Source organism: Pundamilia nyererei, unplaced genomic scaffold (genome assembly GCF_000239375.1).
Source record: "Pundamilia nyererei isolate P.nyererei 1_Seehausen unplaced genomic scaffold, PunNye1.0 scaffold00303, whole genome shotgun sequence".
Taxonomy (NCBI): Eukaryota; Metazoa; Chordata; class Actinopteri; order Cichliformes; family Cichlidae; genus Pundamilia; species Pundamilia nyererei.
The window spans coordinates 393,268-414,414 of NW_005187704.1; the positions used below are offsets into that span (position 1 = coordinate 393,268).

The 21,147-nt window shown below is 41.7% G+C and overlaps 2 protein-coding genes across 8 annotated transcripts in view; both read left to right on the forward strand.

Annotated features, from left to right (window-relative positions):
- The first annotated feature begins 213 nt into the window (after window positions 1-213).
- On the forward strand, window positions 214-15,143 carry anln2 (anillin, actin binding protein 2). Of its 6 annotated transcripts, none has more exons than XM_013915430.1 (25): window positions 214-348; window positions 1,141-1,240; window positions 1,356-1,523; window positions 1,850-1,924; window positions 2,622-2,806; window positions 3,024-3,116; window positions 3,454-3,543; window positions 4,070-4,154; window positions 4,661-5,890; window positions 6,185-6,495; window positions 6,630-6,721; window positions 7,618-7,747; window positions 8,186-8,321; window positions 8,566-8,754; window positions 8,844-8,970; window positions 9,154-9,202; window positions 9,896-9,949; window positions 10,030-10,062; window positions 10,146-10,170; window positions 10,673-10,779; window positions 11,217-11,270; window positions 11,729-11,815; window positions 12,431-12,538; window positions 13,045-13,193; window positions 13,707-15,143. In XM_013915430.1, exons 2-25 carry the CDS (start codon window positions 1,147-1,149, stop codon window positions 13,861-13,863), a joined length of 3,828 nt encoding a protein of 1,275 aa, XP_013770884.1. In that variant the 5' UTR covers window positions 214-348; window positions 1,141-1,146; the 3' UTR covers window positions 13,864-15,143. The 6 variants fall into 6 exon arrangements, with proteins under 6 accessions (XP_013770884.1, XP_005751256.2, XP_005751258.2 ...); XM_005751199.2 differs by having other exon boundaries at window positions 10,676-10,779; XM_005751201.2 differs by having other exon boundaries at window positions 10,149-10,170; window positions 10,676-10,779.
- Window positions 15,144-20,748: 5,605 nt separating this feature from the next.
- The window catches only part of exoc3l1 (exocyst complex component 3-like 1), an 18,910-nt gene continuing 18,511 nt past the window's right edge, over window positions 20,749-21,147 (forward strand). For both annotated transcript variants that reach the window (XM_005751204.1, XM_005751205.1), the window contains exon 1: window positions 20,749-21,071. In XM_005751204.1, coding sequence (XP_005751261.1) covers window positions 21,029-21,071 — 43 coding nt within the window. In that variant the 5' untranslated portion in view covers window positions 20,749-21,028. The remainder of the gene's footprint in view (window positions 21,072-21,147) is intronic.

The following is a 21,147-nucleotide window of genomic DNA, read 5'->3' on the forward strand; positions in this document are numbered from 1 at the left end:
ATATAAACACCTAATTTCCACAAAAGCCGTTTTTACATCAACTAGTAGGAAAACAAATATGTAAATAATCATCGGTGGGTATTTAACTAAAAGAGGTCATCTACTATTTCTGGAGAATGGACGCAGTATCAGATTTTAACGCCCCACAGGAGCCGCACGGCAAAGATCAGATCGGGGCTCTTTATGAATATTTACGGTACTGCAATCGCTCGTTCCTCTGACGTCAGAAGACCCGCTGAAATTCAAAGTTAGAAGAAGAGAGCAAACAACGAGAGGACTGTTTCGTGGTTTCTGTTAGTTAAGGTTGTCCCGTGTAACACCTGTACTTTCTTACGGATATCTTCTCAGGTAAAAGGGGGGGGGAGCCATTTAGAAACAAAACATATAGAGACAAACTCGAGCTACCGGTCTAAGTTTCTGTTGATTAAGTTAACTAATTGGAAGCTAAACTAGCATTAACTTTAGATAGGTTAGCTTGAAAAGAGCTAGCCAAGCTGACCCAGGGCGTGGATGCGTTCAGCGTGCTAATCTAGTATGTTTTAGCGTGACAGGTTGTTCGTAGACGAGAAGAAAAGCTTGGCGTAGATAACTAAGTTGTCGCTGTGTTAAGTAAATGCTTCAGTTTTCGCTTAAGAGCGAAGCCAATCAGCCAGCATTGTTTTTGTTTTTAAAAACGAGCCAAGCTGAAACGGGGCGTTTTCACGTTTAGTTTTAGCTGCGGTAATCTGTGTCATTTAATAATAGAACATTTTTAATTTTGCAAATTTATTTAACTTTGTTGTAGGCAGATAAATGTCACTGAGTTTACTGACCTGATTTTCGAAGCAGGCCTGGTCGGGAGTGAAGCTTTATGGCCATAGACAGGATAAAACTTCGTTATAGGGCGGCTATTTGGAAAATCGGTAAAGGCATTAGTCACTGTTGAAATTACAAAGCTAGATTCAATCTGGCATGCAGTTATTTCTTTGGATTTTGATCAGGTTTTTTTCTGGTGTGGCTTGTTTCTATTGAGAAAGTAACTATTGCTAGCTGATACCGCTTTACTCTTTAGTAAATCTGTTCATGGACTTCGAGTTTTATCTTCAAATCAGTGAAACTGACCTCTTAAAAGTAATCATTCAGTGCTTAATGTTTTTGAAGCTCGATATGGAAGCAGGTGAGGAAAATGGCAACAATATGGGCTTGAAGAGACAGAGAGCACCGCTGTCGGATTCAGAGGACAATAACTGCTCAGCACCAGGTTTGTTTGTGGCTTAAACCAATGTCAAGGTTCCTTCTTCTTTATATTTACAAAATATACATATATTTACAAGAAGGAGTCCCTTATGCCTGTCGCCTATGTCTTGCTGTCTCAGAGACCAATGACAGTCAGAAGAGACGCCGTGTGGAAGCGGCCGGTCAGGAGAACCACTGCCCTGAAGCATCTTCCTCTGGACGCCGAGCAGAGCTTGAAACCAAACCCGACACACCGATAGTTCCCTCAGTCCGGTCACGAGTTCAACAGCTCACCCAGAGAAGAGATGGTAAATGACTGTTTTCTGCATACAAGTTCATGCATGCTGAACATGTGACAAAATACTTGACTGATCTGTACAGTACAGTTGTGACAAAACCTTCACAAAGGTGGAATTTATTGCACCACTGGCTTTGTTTGGGTAGCTAACAAACTTCTCTGTTTTTTGGCAGCATTTCAGGTAATGCTTAAGATAGCAGATCAAAAGTCAACTAGATTATTTACAAGCAAGATAAGACCTGCTGTCAAGATGTTGAGTAATTTCTGTTGAGCCCGAGTGACTGTGTGGGAGTTGGATCATTCCTGTAGTTTGTAACAAAGTGTGTTGTATTTTAGGAGGAGCTCCTCCTGCACAGCGCTGCCTCTCGGATCCAGGCGGGGACAGCAAGGGCCACAAAGAGCCTCTCCTTGGTGAGATTACATATGAGCACACCTTCAAAAACCTCTCTATCAACATCACCTGTTATTAACTAACTACAAACAATTTCAGTCTTAAAGACTGAAGCCTAAATAGATTGTTTACTGTAATGACTCCATTAATTAGAGTGTATTACAGAGGGACACAGACTGAAGTTCAGTCCTGACATTGGCCTTACTGCCCGTCCCTGAGTTTGCAACACCCAGCTGCTAAGTTCTAATCTAAAATAACACAACATGTGCAGTGAATGTATGTCAGTAGTGAACATGACAGGTGTTTCTTTTTATGATACATCTGGCTAACATGAGTTATGGAATGATTTAACTCAGAGCTAAATAATTTGTTTTTGAGCAGTAGCTGATTTCCAATCATCTGCTGTCATTTCCATTCATAAATATTTTCTTTTGTTACTTTATATTGGAAGCATTACTGTTATTTGCATTATATCTATGCAGTGTTATGGGAGGATGTGCATGAGAAGCGTCTGGACCCAGAAAAATCCCTTAATATGAAGGTCTTGAGTCTTTCACCTGATGACTGTTTTTTCTTTTTCTATTAATTTAGCTCATTGGTTCAATTTGATAACCAACAAAAGCTTAAGGCCATCATTCCACCTTGTTAGAGTTATTTAAGGTAATTGGTCTTTAGTACCCCACCTTTGACTTAAACACTGTCTGAAATATTTTCCAGGTGAGGCAGAGTTCAATCAGCGGATGGAGCGATTCAAAATGGCCTCTTTCCAGAGTAGCCCCACCAACACCCCAAGCCCCGCCAACCAATACCCCCGGACACGCTCCAGCTTTGTATCAGTCATCCAACAAAAACTCCAGGGCTCAACTACACCCAGCTCAAAGCAGGTTTCTCGCATCCGCCAGGTTGGTTTAACAGCTTTAATCCCTGAAATGCACATTCAATACTCCCACGTGCTGTTCTTAAGGGGGGAAATTTGTTATTTCTGTTTGTTTATTTATGATTTAAATCTAATACTAAAAAAAACATAGAAAGAAATAATTTTTTTGTAATATTGAAATACTGGATAATTGATTATGCTTGTGATAAATGTCTAAAATCTGATATATTTTCACTGGTCAGGAGCGGGAGCATGAACTGAGTCAGGTGCCGTTTCAGCCCATCGCTGAGAACGCCTGGCTGAAACGGAGCAGCTCAGATTCCGCTTTAGCAGAGGTGAGTTTTCAGACCCTGACGTTCCACCTACAGAGCTCCGATAATAAACTGTCATAGTTTATTGTCTGTTATTTAAAAATCGATGGGTAAATTAAAGCTTCGTGCTTGAATTGCCATCAAGTATAGCAGTGTGGATTAGTATCACAGCTGTGAAACAGTAAATAGTAATTGATGCACACAGTCAGTGTCAACAAGAATTCGGCACGTCCTGCTTTGACTAAAACTTTGTTCGGGTTTTAACTCGTTTTTGTGGATTATAGCTTTTGTAAACTGTACTTTTCATTTTTCACTGTTGGTTTTCATAGATTTTTTTTAACATGACAGTTTATATAAACAGGAGAGGACTCCTTGTGGCCCTTCAGGTCCCTCCTCCAGTGTTCCTAGATCAAAAAGGAGAGTGCAGTGGCCTCCCACATGCCTCTGGGATGTGAGTCAGTAGTGTAAAACCCTGCGTTGTCTAGTCACCTGGTATTATGGGCCACATAGACTTGGGCAGAGATCAGTTGATTAAATAGGTCTTGAAGCACTGCTGGAGACAGTTTCTTTAGAAAACTGAGTTTCATTCCTTACTGTTCACCTTCTTCTCTCTTCTATGGTTTTGGGGATGTTGGCTTGTCACTGCGGTAACGAAGGTCATGTTTGGTGTGCAGTGGTGGATTCATGCACTTGTACATTTGAAGATTGTACAGACTTGCACTGTTCAGCATTATTGCACCCTGTCAATATTTTCTTGGTTCACTTTGTTTAGGGGCTGTTTTTTCTTCCTGTGAATTTTATATTTCATGATTTTTAATTTTTAGAATTCTTTTACAATTTTACTGTCCCTTAATTAAATTAATTAGTTTTTATCTAAACTTTTATTTCCTTTTGTATGTAGTCATCAACATAGTATCATTATAGTCAATAAAACTCCTTCTTATTCTTTAATCCTGTTGTTCTTGATCTTCTGGCAGGATCAAGGTGTCGCTGATGTGAAAGACGGGAGTTTCACTGAACCTCCGACGACAAATGCAGACAGCGCATCTCTTAATATGACAGGTAAGGCTTTGGGTGTCATTTAGATTTGAAATTGAAGCATATATTTTTCTATAATGTGAAACAAAAACAATTCTAATTAGTATTGGACTTCATATGCAACATCTGTATTGGGGCAAACGCATTCGAACAGCACTTATGTACCAGGGATGTAATCTCAGGCCACTTGCCATTTGTTCAATTTGTTTTCGTCTGACCTCATTTTTAAGGAGAAAAGTTTTACATTTCAGAATATTTTGTAAACTCTTGTGTCTGTTATGTAACCAATAATTAGGAATAATGCGACTAATGGAGCACGTTTGATTACATCTTGCAAATTTAATTAATAAAAAAATGTAATTGCAAGTTCATTTCGCATCTAAAATGGTATTTCTTTTCAGTATCAGTACAGATTTTGTGCTCTTTATATAAATGACTCAGTATGTTCAGTAACTGCTCTGAAGGTTTAACAAGTATAAAGCTATAAAAGGTGTGTAGTGATGAGATGCGAGACTCCTGTTTCTCAACAGGTGAGATGACATCCGGTCACTCTGAAGCTCCTGCAGCTTATTCAGAGACTGGAATGCAGAAACGGTGTGTTCTCAGTGAAGAACCCAGACAGACGCAAGAAGCTCTGTCTGCTAATGAAGAAGAGCAGCCAGGTCCCCAACAACCAGAGGGCCAAACTGTGTTAAAGCTTTCTTTTAGCGAGGATCACAGTTTCTTCAAAGCCCCCTCTGGTGAGGATCAGAACATGTCTGACTTAACTGCATCTAATGAGCAAAGCTTCTCTGAATTAACTCTTCCACCTGAGTCAAACGTTAAGGAAACATCACAGGAGTCCACAGTAAGTGAACAGGGTAGCTCTGACATGCTGGCCTTTGAAGACGATGAAAAGATGGATAGTTCGTGCTGTAGTGACGGGGAGATTGAACCATCGACAGATGAGGAGTTAAGGATGTGGCGATATCCTCAAAGCACAGTGTGTATGGAGGAAGAATCCGCCATAGATGAAGTACACGAAACATGTGTGAAGGACGTGCAAGGGGAATCATCCCAAATGAACAAAGAGAAAACAGATGAAAATGAACCCACTGACATCCAGGATGATGGTCCACGTTCTGATGTCTCTACTAAGACCGCTGGCTGTTCTGAAATACAAAAAGATGACAAATCCAAACCAGAAAGCTGTTTAGAAAACTCAATGAGAGGGAAGTGTACTTTAGACCGAGACAAAGAGAGCATGGAGTCATGTAAAGAAGGTAGTCAGGGTCTACTTACAGCAGATAGTGATGTTCTTACAATAAAACAAGAGCAGGAAGAAATGGAACTATGCAGTCACGATGATGATGCAGCTGAACAGTCAAAGGAAACCCAGACAGTCTGTATAAAAGAAGAGTCAGACAGCACATGCTCAGATGGAGGCAAACGAGCATTGCCTACTTCTTTTGAAAATGAACAAAATGAGCATGCGGGACTAGAGGAAAATCTAGAAGATGAGGCACAACCTGTGGTAAAGCCCAAGGGCGCATTAACAGAGGCTGATGGAGCTCAGACCTCAGCAGAGATCCAGCCATCTGATCACCTGGAGGTGGGGCAGGAATCTGTAGATGAAAGGGTGAATCTTGACGTTAGTCTGACAGAAGACACTCACAAGCGAGGAGAGAGCTCAAAGAAGGTTTCCTTTATTCTGGAGCCCGAGTTCATCAACAGCTCAGGGGTGTCTGACAACAATACCTCTACAGAAACCGCCCTGTCAGGTGAGGGCAGTGTGAGCACCTGAGGACACTTTAGGAGAGGTGGAAACTCACGGGTGAAAGAGTCTGTTGGACATGAGGTGCATGTTTTGAAAGATTATGGTATTGGTCCATGGTGCACAAATACACGGGTGGTTTTTGTCTAGATTGAACAATTACAATTATTTCATCATGCTGAGAAGAATGTACGAAACTATTTGTTTGATGTCTAAAACACAGATTTGCTATTTGCACAGAAGCATTTGAAGTGTCAGAAAATGATTCAAAGGGATTTCATACATTTGTGATATTTTTCAGATACTGAAGTGAGCTTTCGTGATGAGACCAACACTGGTGAAATTATCGATCAGATGTTCGAGGAGGTGCTCGAATATGCTGAAAGGATGGAAGGCCCTGAGGATCACGACAGTGGTATTGGGGCTTGCTCCGTCGAAAACGATAAGATGGAGACGGAGAAGGAAAAAAGTGAAGAAGAGGGAGAGGCCAAAGAGGAGAAGAGTGATGAGAGTGATAAGGTTGATGGCATCAGGGATGAGCTGCTCAACTTTCCTCCCACTGGCATCCTCTCTCCTCTCAGCAAGTCTGTAGAGGCTGTGGTCACCCCACTGGTAAGATTTATTCCAGTCTATAGAAGCTACACTCAGAAGCTGAAAGAGTTGGTGTCCTCCACTAGCAGACAGCATTAACGAGTGCCCTGTAAACAACACAACTTATGACATGTGTGCTAATGTTCCTACAACAGCGACTGGCCGCAAGCCAGGAGCCCATCCCTCCTTTGCTCCTGACGCCAGATGAAACTAGCGCCCATCCTGCTGAATCTGCTCCCCTGTACAGGTAATCACAGCAGTTATATGGTCATACACAAATACAGATTATCATCAATCCCAGCTGTTATCTTTTCACAGTCACTGTTTGCAAACATAAAGAGTAATAGTACTACATTTGTGTTCAAATTGTTTAAAAACCCAAATGTTCAGAGCTTTGAGATACTCCAAAATATGCTTACAGAGTTGGCTCATAAAATATAAAGTGAGCTCTGAAGCTGTAAAGCAGGGGTGTCGAACTCCAGGCCTCGAGGGCCGGTGTCCTGCAGGTTTTAGATATCACCCTGGGTCAACACACCTGAATCACGTGATTAAGGAAGTAATTTAGCCATTTAAATCAGCTGTGTTGGATCAAGGACACATCTAAAACCTGCAGGACACCGGCCCTCGAGGCCTGGAGTTTCACACCTGTGCTGTAAAGGATAGAAGTTTTTGTTTGTTTGTTTTTTTTGGTACAGCCTTGGCAGTAGTCACTAATCTCCATACATTTACACAACTCTCTAGTTCCTCATAAAAATGGGATAATTCCTCCAAGTTATTAAAACAGAAAAAAATGATCTGATCCAAATTCAGGATCATGAACGTTTTATCAGTTTACAGCAGTTACACTGAAATAATGTCATTATCAGATCTCACAGTGGGCTCATTTGCACAGTCTGAGGTCTGTTAGTAAAAACGACTGAAACAGTCTGCACCAACACATGAGATTGTGCTCTTCAGCAGTCTGGTGGGGTTGTTGGTGCCTAATGTGTAACGAATCAAATCTACATGTTGTGCATGTTCAGAAAGCTCCATGATGCTTTACCCACACTGTTCTGTGAACTCTTGAACTGTGCCAGCACTCACACATTGTTTCTCAAACATTGTTATCCTTATGTTAATGTTTGTTTGTTCTCTGGTTGTCAGCATCGATGCCTACCGCACACAAAGGCAGAGTAAGCTTCCCATCGTTCAGAGCGTCACTCCGGGGGTTCAGAGACGGGCTGAAGAGACGCCCAAGCCTCAGCCGCCTGTCAACATCAAGGAGAAAATAACGGTGTGTAGTTTGCTTTGACTAGTTTAGAAAAACACTGATATTACGGAAGGCTAAGCTCAATATTGTCCAACAACTTACCTGTCCTGAAGTTTACACAGGGAGTAACAGAAATTTGAAGTCTTTCTCCATTTCAACAAATGGAGCAGGACTAAATCAGTAGAGCAATGAATTTAAAAAGCTGAAATGATGTTTAATTATGGAAACTCGACATTCATCGTCTAAATTTCAAGCATGTGGAATGTTTTAATGGAGACTTTTATGCAGAGGAACTTAATACTTTCGAACGTGATCGCCCCTCATAACACTCTTATGTTATTTGTATCTGGAACTGTAGTGCAACAAAATGTTTCTTAAAGAGTGAGAACCCCAAAAACTGTGGAACCTTTTGAATATATTACATGTATCAGTGATGCTCTGGGTTTGGTCGATTGTGTCCAGGCTCTTAATGAAGAAGCTGGGAAACTGCAGACTGTGATTAACCAGACGCTGCAGGCCCTGAACTGCTGTACGGATGAGGAGCACGGGCGAGGCTCACTGGAGGAGGCCGAAGCCGAGAAACTGCTGCTGGTCTCGTGTATGTAGACTGCAAGATTTTAAACCACCGCATCTTTGTTCAGCATAGAGTCAGGAATGCTTCTTCACATAAGCCACTTTCATTCCTGTCATCTAAGCTTCTTCTCCGCAGCCGTTATTGGTCATTCATTGGTCTTTAAGATTAGGAACCAGTCAAAACTGACAGTGTGATATCCACAACTGTCAATTCTTTGCTGATATGTTATAATATTTACCTTGCATTTATGATATATTTTCTGTTTCAGGTGAGAAGCGCTCTGCCCTGCTGGCTGAGGTGGCCAGACTGAAGGAGGAGAGGAGCTCAGAATCTGGAGAGGCAGCAGTGGAGGACAGTGAATCTATTTCCCAGCAGCCCTGCAGAGGCACTGTCAGCATCACAAACATCCAGCTGCCGCTCAAGGTGGAATATGTCTGCTCCTCACACAACCGTGCAGGTACCGCAGCTGAGAAGATTTCTGCCTTTGTTTGGTTTTTAATGGCTTCACTCTTAACATTCACGATGTTGTTTTTGTTTGTCATTTAGGTCGACCAAGTCACTACTTTTTTGTTCTTATCCGCTACGGACCCTGCAACATCGTCGCCACCCCTCTGGCCACAGCTGCAGATGCTCAGAACGGAGACACCATCTCCTTCCCCACATCTGTCACTATGTAAGCTGCATTTCATCAACTACTCTTAAACTGGAACAAATGTTTGTGGCCTTTGACCTTATGTGACGTTTCATGTTGCGGCTCTGAAACAGCATTTTGATTTCTCATTTTGTGACTCTACTAAGTGGTAATTGATATGCAAAGTATCCTAATGCATTGCATTGCTTCGTCTTAATGTTTCAGGAAGGATATTCGCTCATCCTTTGAAATTGATGTGGAAGTCTACAGCCTGGTCAGTCACAATCTATAGAGCTTCATTTTCTATGACTATTTACATTATACACGTTTTAAATCATTATAAACCTTTCATGTGCGTTAACTGTGAACTGGTGATGTTGCAGCCAGATGTGCTAATGTAATACACACATCTGTAGTGTGTCTAATGGATTAGCTGAAGAGACTTGGTTGGATTGTTTGCTGCAGCATTGCAGGCATGTCTCTGTGGTATCTGATGGAAGGCTGTTGTAAGCTGGCGTGCTGTTAGTTGGCGATCCTGTAGGGAGAGGGGCCGTCCTGGAGTCCTCCCACCTAAATACAGAAGCCACTGTTTTTTCTTTATGTGACAGCTCATGAGATTTACTTCAGTTATAAGTTCTGAAGCCAGGGGAGACTAACTAATGCCTATCAGTAATCGGAGTGTAGTTGAACAGCTGTGGTCGTTCAGCATTAGCAGCAGGATTGTATAAGGCTCTGGTTAGGCTGCCCTTTGCTTGGGTGTGTGCTGGTTTTAAAGGCAGTTTAAGGTGTGCTGCATTAGGCCTAGTGATTTGTTTTTTTTAATGACCTTCTTACTGCTCAATATACCAAATGTGTAAAATATGTATTAGTATTATTTTTGTGTTTGTGTTGATTTTAAATGTGGAGTGTTGTTGTCTAAAACTGAAATTACTTTATATTTTTATTATGTTGTTTTTCTGCCATCTAGTCCCAAACCTCAGCCAGTAACTGCACCATGGAGCGGGCCTCCACCAAGCCACGGGTAAGCTGGTCATTTTTGAGCTCACTGCATGTTTATATAGACAATGTTTAAATTCATTAATGTTGCCTTCTCATGTGCAGGTCACTCCAAGAAAGCTTCTGAACACTCTCACGGTGAGGTTTCAGTTTTATTTTTCATCAAATCGTGGTTATACTTTGAGTTTTACTCTTATTTATTCATTTGTCTTATTTTCCAGCAGAGATCCAGCGTCAGTTCAACATGTAAGTTGTTTTATTTTGGTCACTAATTTATTTTATTTTGTCAGTGCATAAAGAGCAGCATGGTTACAGGTCTTCAAATGTCTTAAATGCATATTTATAACCAAAGGCCTTAAAATGTTTTATATTGGCTTCAGTTGGAGTATAGTTTCCATTTTCTTTAGTATTTCTTTAGCTGGATCCTAAATTTTATTTTCATGAAGTTCACTGTTAAGTCTTAGGCTGAACTTGATTTTTAGCTGTAAGTGCATGCTTATTGGGGTGTATTATTATCTATGTTATTGTAGGGTCTTTATCTTACAATATAAAGTGCCTTATGTTTTGTTGTGATTTGGCGCAATATCAATAAACTTGACTTGAAGCATAAACACCCCGATGAGGCTTCAGTTCGTCCTGTTTCACTCTTTGAACAAACTGGCACAAAGATGGTTATAATGGTGGTTGGTGATATACTTCCAGCTCTAAGTGTTGCACATTAGTCATGTTTTTGTTTTTGCTCCTTCAGCTGCTGCTCCTCCTCTCATCACCCGTCGCTCCAGTAACTTTTGTCTGGTCGGCTCTCATAAGATCGCGTTGGCCTCACTGGGACACAGCAAATTCCCCCTGGACAAGGTAAGATTGTGTCTGTTGCTGGGGTGAACACTGAGGAGGACTGTTGGTGAAAGCCTGTTCAACATTTTTACAAATATTTTATTATTCAGCAACTCTGGAACCTAGTGGAAATGTGAGTTTTGGTAAAGAGAAATAGGACTTGGCGATGGAAACTTGTCTTTGAAAGTTTGATGAGTAAAAAATAAGATGAATACAAATGGAAGCTTCTTTTGTCTGTGTAGTTGTGTAAATGTGAATTTGCTGATTGAGTGATGCAGCTGAATAAAAGCACTGTCTTTGGGATTTGCCGCTGCCTGAGAGGAAGAAGCACAGTGCTGCAAACACCACCCCGCATGCTTTCCCCCTTTTGATTTGTTATTACTCCACACATGCACGGGCCCACTGGTGATGTAACGTGTCTGTGTCCCTCCCCCTCTTTTCTTGCTTCTTTCGCTCAGATGAAACTGGATGGCAAAGTCAGGAGGCTGCTGGGAGATGAATTTCAGGAAAAGGTTTCACTTTTTCACAATTCTGTCACCCCCCCACCTCTATAATTCATAAAAACCTTCGAGGGTTATTTGTAAATAACTTTGCTGTCACTTTAGATAAGAAAGAACTTGAACGAATCTCAGAAATTAAAGACTATCCATTATGTTGCCATTTTGAATGTGAAACTTGTTCTTAAGGACATAAAGTGATCTCAACTTGCTGATACATATTACTGCATGTGTAGTCAGTGTACATGTTCTTACATTTCTCTCCTATATTCTTGATTCCTGCAGATTGAAATTATCTTTACTCCGTGGAAAACGGCAGCATTCGCTGTCGAAGTGACCACTGCCGGTCATCTGTTAGATTATGTGTAGAAAAGCATGTTGGGATGTATTTGAAATGCTGTTTTCTGTTACCACCATTTAAAATCCTGCCAGTCTGACACTGTGTGCCCCTCCCTGTCCTTTTCTGGCTTTAGGTGCCCTTTCTTTCCCCTCTAGAGGGCAACATCTACCTGCAGCTGGAGAGCAAGAGCCACTCTGACGTCCAGCACCAAGGCTTCCTGGTCAGGAATTTTATATATTTTTATATTAAAGAAAAACCTGAGTATGTCACAGAGAGATTTATCTTAGCAGGATATTTTCTTGGGTGTTTTACTTTATTCTTCCATTCTCACTCACACTCCGTCTGCCGCTCTGTAGCAGATGCAGCTGGTTCAGTGTCACGATGCTGAGCTCACAGAGGCTGCAGACCAGAACGAAAACTCCTGTTTCCAGCTGGCAGCTATGATTCATGTTAGCATAGGTGGAGACTTCCTGAAACTGTGCTTAAGCGCTTTGTCTGAAAATGAAAAAATTCTCTCATGCCATTTAACAACTAGTTTCTAAGCCAGCCACGCAGATGAATCACGAGTGTGATCTGGAAGCTTGAAGCCTTCGTTGCGTGAGCATCAGATAATTTGGACCAGTGAGTCAAATCAAAGACAAAGTGCCAGGCACACATTAATGTTCCAGATATCAAAGGGGAAAAATTTTGAAATTGAAGTCATGTCTCAGTTTCTTAAAGTGACATTGCAGGGAGTGCAGATCCTGCCTCAGCTAAATTTTACACACATCAAATCATTTTCCTCTAAATTTAAACGCCTGTTTTCACTGCATTGTTGCTGTGTTTGTGTTCCCAGACGATGTTCGAGTTGATCAGTGGGTATGGGGTCTGGCATCGCCGCTTTTTTGTCCTGGAGGAATGCAACCTGTACTACTGGAACTATCCAAATGACAGAGAAACAAAGGTATGAACGAGCAGGTTTATTACATAGATGTGAAATATGGAAGTTCCAGCCCATAAAAATCAAAAAGCATATCTGATTTAAATTTTGCCATCTCTTCAGAGTCATCTTCTTGTGCATGTCTGAGTAGCTTCTGGGGGTGGATGCTATTTTTAGGTTTCGCAGTGGAAGTTTATGACTGTGCTACTGCGATGCCTGCTTGCATCGCAGTGTCAAAACTTTTAAACGGACTTTTCTGTTTTCAGCTCTAGCTCCAATCAGCAGTGGTTAGCACCCTGACATTTTAAATCTAAGAAACTGTTACATTAATAAAACAGGAATAATTAGTTTTAGGGACTGCTGTTTGTGGCTGTAACTAGCAAGGTAAGCAACTTAAATGTAAATGTGTAGTTGACCACCTGCACAGGCACTCACGAGAAGGCGACTCTGAAGGGCGTACCCTGTAACTGGCCAAGTTTAATTGTTGCCATCAGTGACCTTAAATCGGTCTTTTGTGTTCAACTTCTAAGGAGGCAGAAGGCAGCATCTCTCTCTCCAGCTCACAGAGTCAGTGCGTCAGGCCTGTCAAGAGGGAGTTGTGTGCTCGACCTTTCACCTTTGAGCTGGTAAGCAGCGTATCGCAGCAGGAGCAAGACCTCAGCCAGGATGCCGCAGCCAAGTAAGTAGGAATTTAACGACCCTGACTCCCTGAAAATGAGGTCTTTGCTTGCACAAACAGACAGAAACATTAGAGCGAAGTGTTTAATGTGTTGTTGTCAGCCTACTTTCAGTGTGAATCACAGCTGCAAACGGACTTTTTCACTTTTATCCAGCAGGAAAAGCTCAGGTTTAACTGTCAGGACCTCTCTTCTGTGCATGATGGCTCGTTTTGCTTGCTTGTTGGAAAAATTAAGAGAATTAAGGCTTTGCTCACAAAATTGAGCTCATCTACTTTTCTCACGGATTAATTTTGTTTGACTGGTTTACACATTTAAGCCAGTCTATTCCACATTTGTTTACAGTGAGCATGACGCATGACGTTGCTCTTCTGGCTGCACCCAGCTAGTGATGTCACAGTGGGTGTTGTGTTTTTGACAGCTGATGGGAAACACCTTTCGGTGACACCACTCACTGGGTGGAGGCTGGACACTAATAGCTGCACACAAACTGACGAAGGCCTTTCCTGTTTCAGGTGTTGGTTTTCGGCAGACACCAAGCAGGAGAGGCTGGACTGGATGGAGAAGCTCAACCAGGCTCTTTTGGACTTTCACACGTGGAATCGAACCCAAACAGAGAGTCAGCAGGCAAACACGTCCAGCAGTGGGAACCTGAGGGAGAGTATACTGTAACACATCACTAAGACACCTGCTGGGATGTGCTTCAGGGTTTACTCTTCATCTCAGAGTGTTTGCCTCGCTGACATGTGTCTCGTTGATTTATCTTTGGGAGATTTTTTTTTTTTTCCTTGTATGTGTTTCTTTTTAACCTGAATCCAAACACGTTTGTTTGGTTCCCAAGTCACAGCTGTCGGAGTATTTACATTTTTTATATATATATATATCTATGTTTTTGTGGCAATCAGCTGCTTCAGCCTCTGCTGGCAATAATATAGGGCACTTTCAGTATCTGAGATGACTCTTGCCTTATACCCTCATATATGTTTCTGCTATAATTTGCATTTATTTGGATTCAGATTGTATTTTTTGTATCATTTAAATGGGAAGGCTAAAATTTATATAGAGACACTAATAAATATATACAGGTATAAATCTTTAACTGTAGTAATCTGGGATTTCGTGTTTGAAATGGACAGAAACACTAATAATTAAAACTGTAGAATTAATTTTGGCTGGTGTTGAATGGGAGTAAGTAATGTAAAATCTATTCTCGGCAGGCGTTCAGACCTCTCTACTGACAGATAATCATCTTGGGATTTTTCCAAAGAATTTGTGGAATTCTATGGAATATCTACAGGAGATGAAGTCTGTATATAATTAGTTTTAATATGATGTCGTGCTGAAAACCAGGGATGCACCAACATATATCATAATCAATCAAATACTGGTAAATCTGTAAGCATCTGTATTGGTCTTGTTCAAATATATCAGCCAATCTGCCTTTTAGTAAGAGCAGTAGCTGTTGTTTACCCTCCATATATCCATATGTTTGGATACAGTATGCATGCATTTCTCCTCCTGGCACACAAGAGGGAATAAATTAAATGAATCTAAATGATAAAATGTGTATAAATACCCTGAATGTCATCAGTTATCAGCCATGAAACTGCTAGTCAGTGCATCTCTGTTTTATTTCTAAAAGTGTCAGTCTTCTGCATTACAAGTGCAGATAAATAAAATCACATTTTACGTGTATTTCAGCTGGGGAGGCCCCTGACACGCTGCTGCAATGAATGCTGTCTGCCTGATGTTCTGCTATTGTCCATCTCTGTCACTTTATTCTAAATGTTGATGATGTGAACTCTCATTCTATGCACTTAATGGAAGCCAAACGGTAAAATAAATGAAGTATAACTGCTACAAAAGTGTTCTGACTGATGGGTTTAAATGATGCAGACTGGGATTTTTAAACAAATGACCAATTATTAACAATAAACACCATTTTTCCTACTAATGCAAAAAATATTTGAAAGCCTGTGCACAGATCCCCAAAGGTTTTACTACAATTACTCGCCTGCTCATGTATTCATGTAAAAGTAGCCGTTTCAGCCGTAAACCTGCTATACATGGGGCGCTTAAGAGAATCTGGCAGGAAGGCTGCTCAGGTCAGGAATGCCATACAGGAAGTAGTCTAGAATTAGACTTCCTGTTCGTCCCACTGCTCCTCTGGGTGGAGGCGCCGCTGGGTGTTACGGTACTCAAGGTGATGACAACAACAAGGGGTAGAGGGTCACGTGATTGAGCCTTCAGGACGGCCGTACGGCTGTGTCAGCAGCCTCATCCTCTGGGTGCAGGGCGGCGATGCATTATGCCTGCCAGAGCTTTGCTAGATTGTGGGGCAGGAATGTAGAACTGGTCTGTTAGATCAGTACAGATGGAAGCCAGTTCATTATTCATTACAGCTATGTAAACATGCTCGAACGAAACCATTTCTGCTCGTTAAATTTGAAGTCTTACTAGAGAAATGTGAGTGCGTCAGAGGTTTGTTTTGCTTTTGTAGCCACAGTTTACACTTTGACCTTAAACACATCATAAAATATGCTCTTGAAGAAAGGACACCTATAAGGACAAACTCCCAGAATGTGTGTGATTGCGCCTGTTTAGCAGAGCCGGGTTTTAAACAATGTGTGTTGCAACTTTCTTGAGAACCACTCATCCAAACATGAATCAATTGGAGTAATTTCAGGCAGGAAGGTGTGATGGAAGTTTTCTGTTCTGTAATTTCTGTAAAGGCAAAGATGAATAAAATGAAATGAAAACATGCCCAGCTCTCTTTGTGGGCACCATCCCTTCAAAGGCCTGTTTGAGGGTTCAAGTCTGGGTTTTAGGATCCATGCTGGTTGCGCATCATATACACTGTTGACTATAACTATAACTGAAGCATGTTCAAGGCAGCATTGTATTGCTTTGCAACCAGGAGATGGTGACATATTTTCCTCCAGCAGACCGGAAAGCCTGAGGTGTAAAGGTCTCAGTAGTAATATCTGATTTCATCCTGCAGGGCCGCTGTGAGTTCATATAAGACTCTGCAGCAGAAGGAGCGACCAAGCATACAGCGACACAGACGGAGGAAGAAACACTTGACTGCACTGAGCCCTGCTGTCAGTGTGACAGGAGCAGGGAACGTCAGGTCAGCGGCCCTGTTGTCCTTATCAGTGTCGTCCCACCCTGACAGGAATACATTCTGCACAACATCCTGGTGCGTCATCCTCAGCTCTGTTCCTTACATGGCTCTGGAGGAAACGGTGCCTGTGTGGTAAAGATACAAGAGCTGATGGTGCCCAGAGTTGTCTGGGTAGTGTGCTTAAAGTAAGAGACAAAATGAAGCTTATAATGATACCTGTAATTTATCACATAAACTTCAGTTATTTTTTTAAAGCATCTTCCAGCTTATTGATATGGTTCATCCTAATTTCTCACCAACACAATAATATAAGCTGCCCGTGGGTCCACAAACAAACTGCAACTCAAAATGAACTTCCTTTAGTAGTTACTTGAGGCTGGTTCCAAAAGTGAATCAGTCTCATGTTAAAATCCTAAACTTGCCCAATATAGGTAGGTCTATGGTCTGTGAATAAGTTAATACTGGGTGAATTGGTTTAATAATGGTATTAAAGGTATGTGGATGTACACAAGGAGCTGTGAGCTGCATGTTGTCCTTAGCACTTAGCTACTTAGCACTATTAGCAAGTGGCTATGTGTTGCACTTTCTTTTGGTGCAGCGTGCTAAATTATAAACAGGCGGGTTCTTATATAGTGCTTTCCTACAATTTTGCACTTTTATATGACATACCTTATTCACATAAGCATTGTTTTATCTATGCCTAATAAGATTCACACTCCAGTGAGCGCATCGGAGAACAACCTGGAGTCCAGCATCTTCCTCAAGGATGCTTTGGCATGCAGACTGGCAGCCAGGGTTTAAACCGCCACCTTGCCAGTTAGTAGGTGACCAGCTCTACCTTCTCAGCTACTAATACCCCGAACTAGCTAGCATTAGCCAATATTTACTACTCCACTTTCTCATGCAACTATGGTCTGTTCTGGCTCCAAAGAAGTCAATATGCTGGCAGCCAAAACACTAATGTTAAAGCTTCAAAGTTCCAAAGTAGTGGACAATATTGCAGGGACTACTGCTATCTTTTATATACAGTCTAGTAGCTAATGCAAAGATCTATGCTAACAAAACTTGTGAAAAATAATATGAAACCTACACAGGTAGTGTTTCTAGAGATCATGCAACAATGGGATGGTGTTTTTAAAGACAAACTCTCTTTTAAAGATCTGGAAGAGTTATTAGTTTGTGAAGGTTCATTTTGCATTTTTCTGATCTCAGTCTGTCGACACCAGATATCACAAGTGAGCTGATTCTGACTGAAGCATTTATTAAAAAAAAGTCTTTTTGGCTTGAAATGGAACCAGCTTTTACTAAATGAAGCTGATGTTTAATAAATAAGACTTTAAGGTAAGTAAAGTGGCCTTTTGTTTTCCTCATTGAGCTCTTTTTGCAATCAGAGTTTTGCCTTCTGCTGGGCATCAGAAGTAATCCATTTAAATTTCTTCCTCACTGACTTCAAGTTTCAGGCCTGGTAGCCTTTTCCATCTTCTATATACAGCTATATTCACAATACAGCTGATTTACATATATATCTCCCCTTTTTTGTCAGCCAGCTGCATAAGGAAGCATTAAAAAGTGATTTTAGTTGTAGCTCATAAACACTGCACACCAGCTATCACTCATCTCACATCTCACCAGAGATTCAAAAGAAATCCAGTCAGTTTTCTGGGCATGTGCGATTTCAGCGAACCATCAAAGAGAAAGTTACACCCACACAGCTCCGGACCCTCAATGGGCTGAGGTGGGTCAATGGAATATTTTCAAAAGCTCAGCGAACACTGAAATACCGACCCGGTGGTGACAGATTTGCACACTCTGGAGGCCATTTGTGGAAAACTTTTATTTCGAGTAAGGAAAAAGATGCTCTAAAAGGGAAGCTACTGCTTTTTTGTCTTATTGTCTTTTCTTCATCCGTGTGAACCAAAAGCTCAGACTTCAGCTTGTTCTACTTTTGACTCTGTGTGATGTCATAGAGAATAGATATATCTAATGCGATCGTTAGACCTCATTAAACTTCAGGAAAGCTACTCTAGTAGATTCAAAACATTTCTCAAATCCACAAAGAAATGTGGCTGAAAAAAACTTCACCTGGTGCAATCCACGTCTGATTCTTTGTTTGGAGATGCAGCTCTCACACATTAAACAGGCCACATCAGTCATTCTCAGCCTTTCTCAAAGTCCGTTTCAGTTTGGTTTGTTATTTGATCTGCAGAGCACCCGTGCCGAAATGCTAAACTCGCTTGAGGAAATCAGTAATGCAGCACCGAAAGATGATGGGATACTGTGTTTGTGCTGGCTCCGGCCACGGGGCCACTTGGCACGCTCCTCGCTGTGTTGTGAAGAGGTCCGGGAAGCTTGGAGGCGTAAACAGGGCGGCGGGGTCAGAGGACTCAACTGGTCCGCAAATAAACAAACTGTCCTCGGGGGCAGTAGCCGGTACTGGTGAGACAGCTGCAGAGGATCAGAGAGGGTCAATGACACGTGCTGTTTTTGTTGAGTGGAAATTTTCAACACATTTTGTTCCACAACAGTTTATCCAGAACTTGACTAAATCATCTGAGACACCTACAAAGTGCCTTCCAATACAACACTACTCATCAAGGACTCCATTACTTGTTGGCTCTGTTCTTTTCCACTGGGTTGTAAGATAATGACTTATGCATTATACATTGTTTCTTCTGTTAAGTGGTTTCCCTTTGAGTCGAGGAGACTCTCAGACTCCTGAGGGGGTCCTCTGGAACACCGGGTCCATTCGCTGTGCCCCCCCACCCCCACCCCATGTGCCACCATCTGGATTGTTTTCCTGCTCTCCTCCCCTCGTCGTCTTTCCCTTGTGATGCTTTCGCGTCACATGGGACATTTTTAAGATGCCATAACAAACAATCGTTTCAGTGTTGTGACTGAAGTGTACCATGGGATACAGTGTTATTTGATAACACATGGGTTAAGCAGTGATGTGTTTATAGGTGCGTCATACCACCAACAGCTGGGTGAAGCAAAAACTCTAAGTACTGAAGTTTCAGTTAAATTTGTGCATTTATTCTTGATCTTGTTGTCTTGTTTTGTAGCTCTTATCCATTTCACGCAGTACCTCTTGGTGCCTGTTAAATCTAGAATTTTAAATCCTTAATTAACACATACAAACTCTTGAATGATTAAGCCCCATCATATCCTAAAGACCTCATAGTTTGATAGTTTCAGACTGTCCACTTCTTTGAGGTTCAAAAAGTAGAATGGGAGGCAGAGACTTTGGGTTGAGGAAACAGACAGCCTCTGTAGTTTTTAGATGACATATCAAACTTTTCTTTCTGCCAAAGTTTTTGGTTATCGCTGGTACTTGTGCTGTGATCCACTTGTTAACTAATTATCTAATGATATGTTTCCAGGTCCAAATGATGGATGTGGCCATGGATGAGTATATCCTCCTCTTAATTTAGTTCACTGAATTTTATTTATACAGCACCAAACCACAACAACAGTCGCCTCAAGGCGTGACTAGATGTTTCATGCTTTGCTCTCTTTTTATTAGGATAGTTCATGTGATTTGGTAGTGATGGCAGCAGCATGGTGGTGCAGTGGTTAGTGCTTTTGCCGCCCAGAAAGAAGGTCCTTGATTCAAATCCGTTATCTACCTGGGTTCTCTCCAGGTAATCCAGCTTTCTCCAACACTCCAAAGACATGCAGGTTTGGCAAATTAATGATTCAGAATAACAGAGAGGAAATTTCTGAAGCCCTCTCCTTTGTTCTTTGTCATGTAACGACATGATCAACAGTCCAGCTGATGTTTTGTTGTGAGCCACCATGTTTCACCAAATGTTTTGAAATATTTTAAATTGTGCAAACATGGATTTGCCTCTATCATACTGCTCGCCGTGAACTGCAGTCAGTTTAACTCATTAGATAAACTTCATAAGTCCTCCCAGTGTGCTTTGTGGGATCGTACCACTCGACATAAGAAGTCCTCCACCTTCCTTTCACTCCATGTGTGTTTATATGTCGTTATTGCTGCCACTTTATTATCTCCTGTATTGTCTCCTCACCCTGAACTCCCTGAGTCGAGTTCTGTTCGACGTCACTTCCTTTTAAAGGGGAGTTTTTCCTCCCCACTATTGGCAAGTGCTGCTCACGGGGAATCTTTTAATTACTGGGGTTCTCTCTAACATCATGGGGTCTTTACCTTTAAAAAAGTAAAAAAGGTATGACGGACTGTTGTAAAACTGAAATTCAATTCCTCTAGTTGAAAGAAAACGCTAATAATCAACTATTTATTTGCAATTGTTTTGTTGGCTATAAAACTATAAAAAACAATCACCTCTAACAGCATTTACCATCTTCTGCACAGGCTCCTGAAAGCAGCACATCACCCTATACCCTCCCTTTCTCCCCCTCCCTCCCCTCTCTTTCCACCCTCAGGCATTATTCTCTTCCTTTAACTCCCCCTCCTTTCCTGCCGGCCTCTCAGCAGAGGATGTGTCTGGAGAGAGAGTGTATGTGTGTGAGAGAGAGAAAAAGAGGAAAGCCTTCAGTAGAATGGATATGTGCCTTCTCTCCTCCACCCTTTCTTCTCCTTCTCCTTCTTCTGCTTCCTCCTCTCCTCTTCCTCATCAGTGTCTTCCTTCACTGTCTTCCATCAGATCTGCGCCCTGGGCACCTTCAGCACCGGCCCTCAGGGGAAAAGGAGACTCGTCGGGTGGATGGGCGGCTAAAAACTGAACTCCAATGTCAGCTGGGGATCAGAAGAATGGTGGTGACAAACCAGAAGGTAATGGGACACACACACACACACACACACACACACACACACACACACACACACACACACACACACACACACACAC

Bases quoted from the DNA above. Each gene is read 5' to 3' on its own strand.
- anln2 (XM_013915430.1), top strand. From the start codon at position 1,147: ATGGAAGCAGGTGAGGAAAATGGCAACAATATGGGCTTGAAGAGACAG. The intron at 3,117-3,453 runs GTGAGTTTTCAG...TTATATAAACAG, and splicing joins CAGATTCCGCTTTAGCAGAG to GAGAGGACTCCTTGTGGCCC. The intron at 12,539-13,044 runs GTATGAACGAGC...TCAACTTCTAAG, and splicing joins CAAATGACAGAGAAACAAAG to GAGGCAGAAGGCAGCATCTC.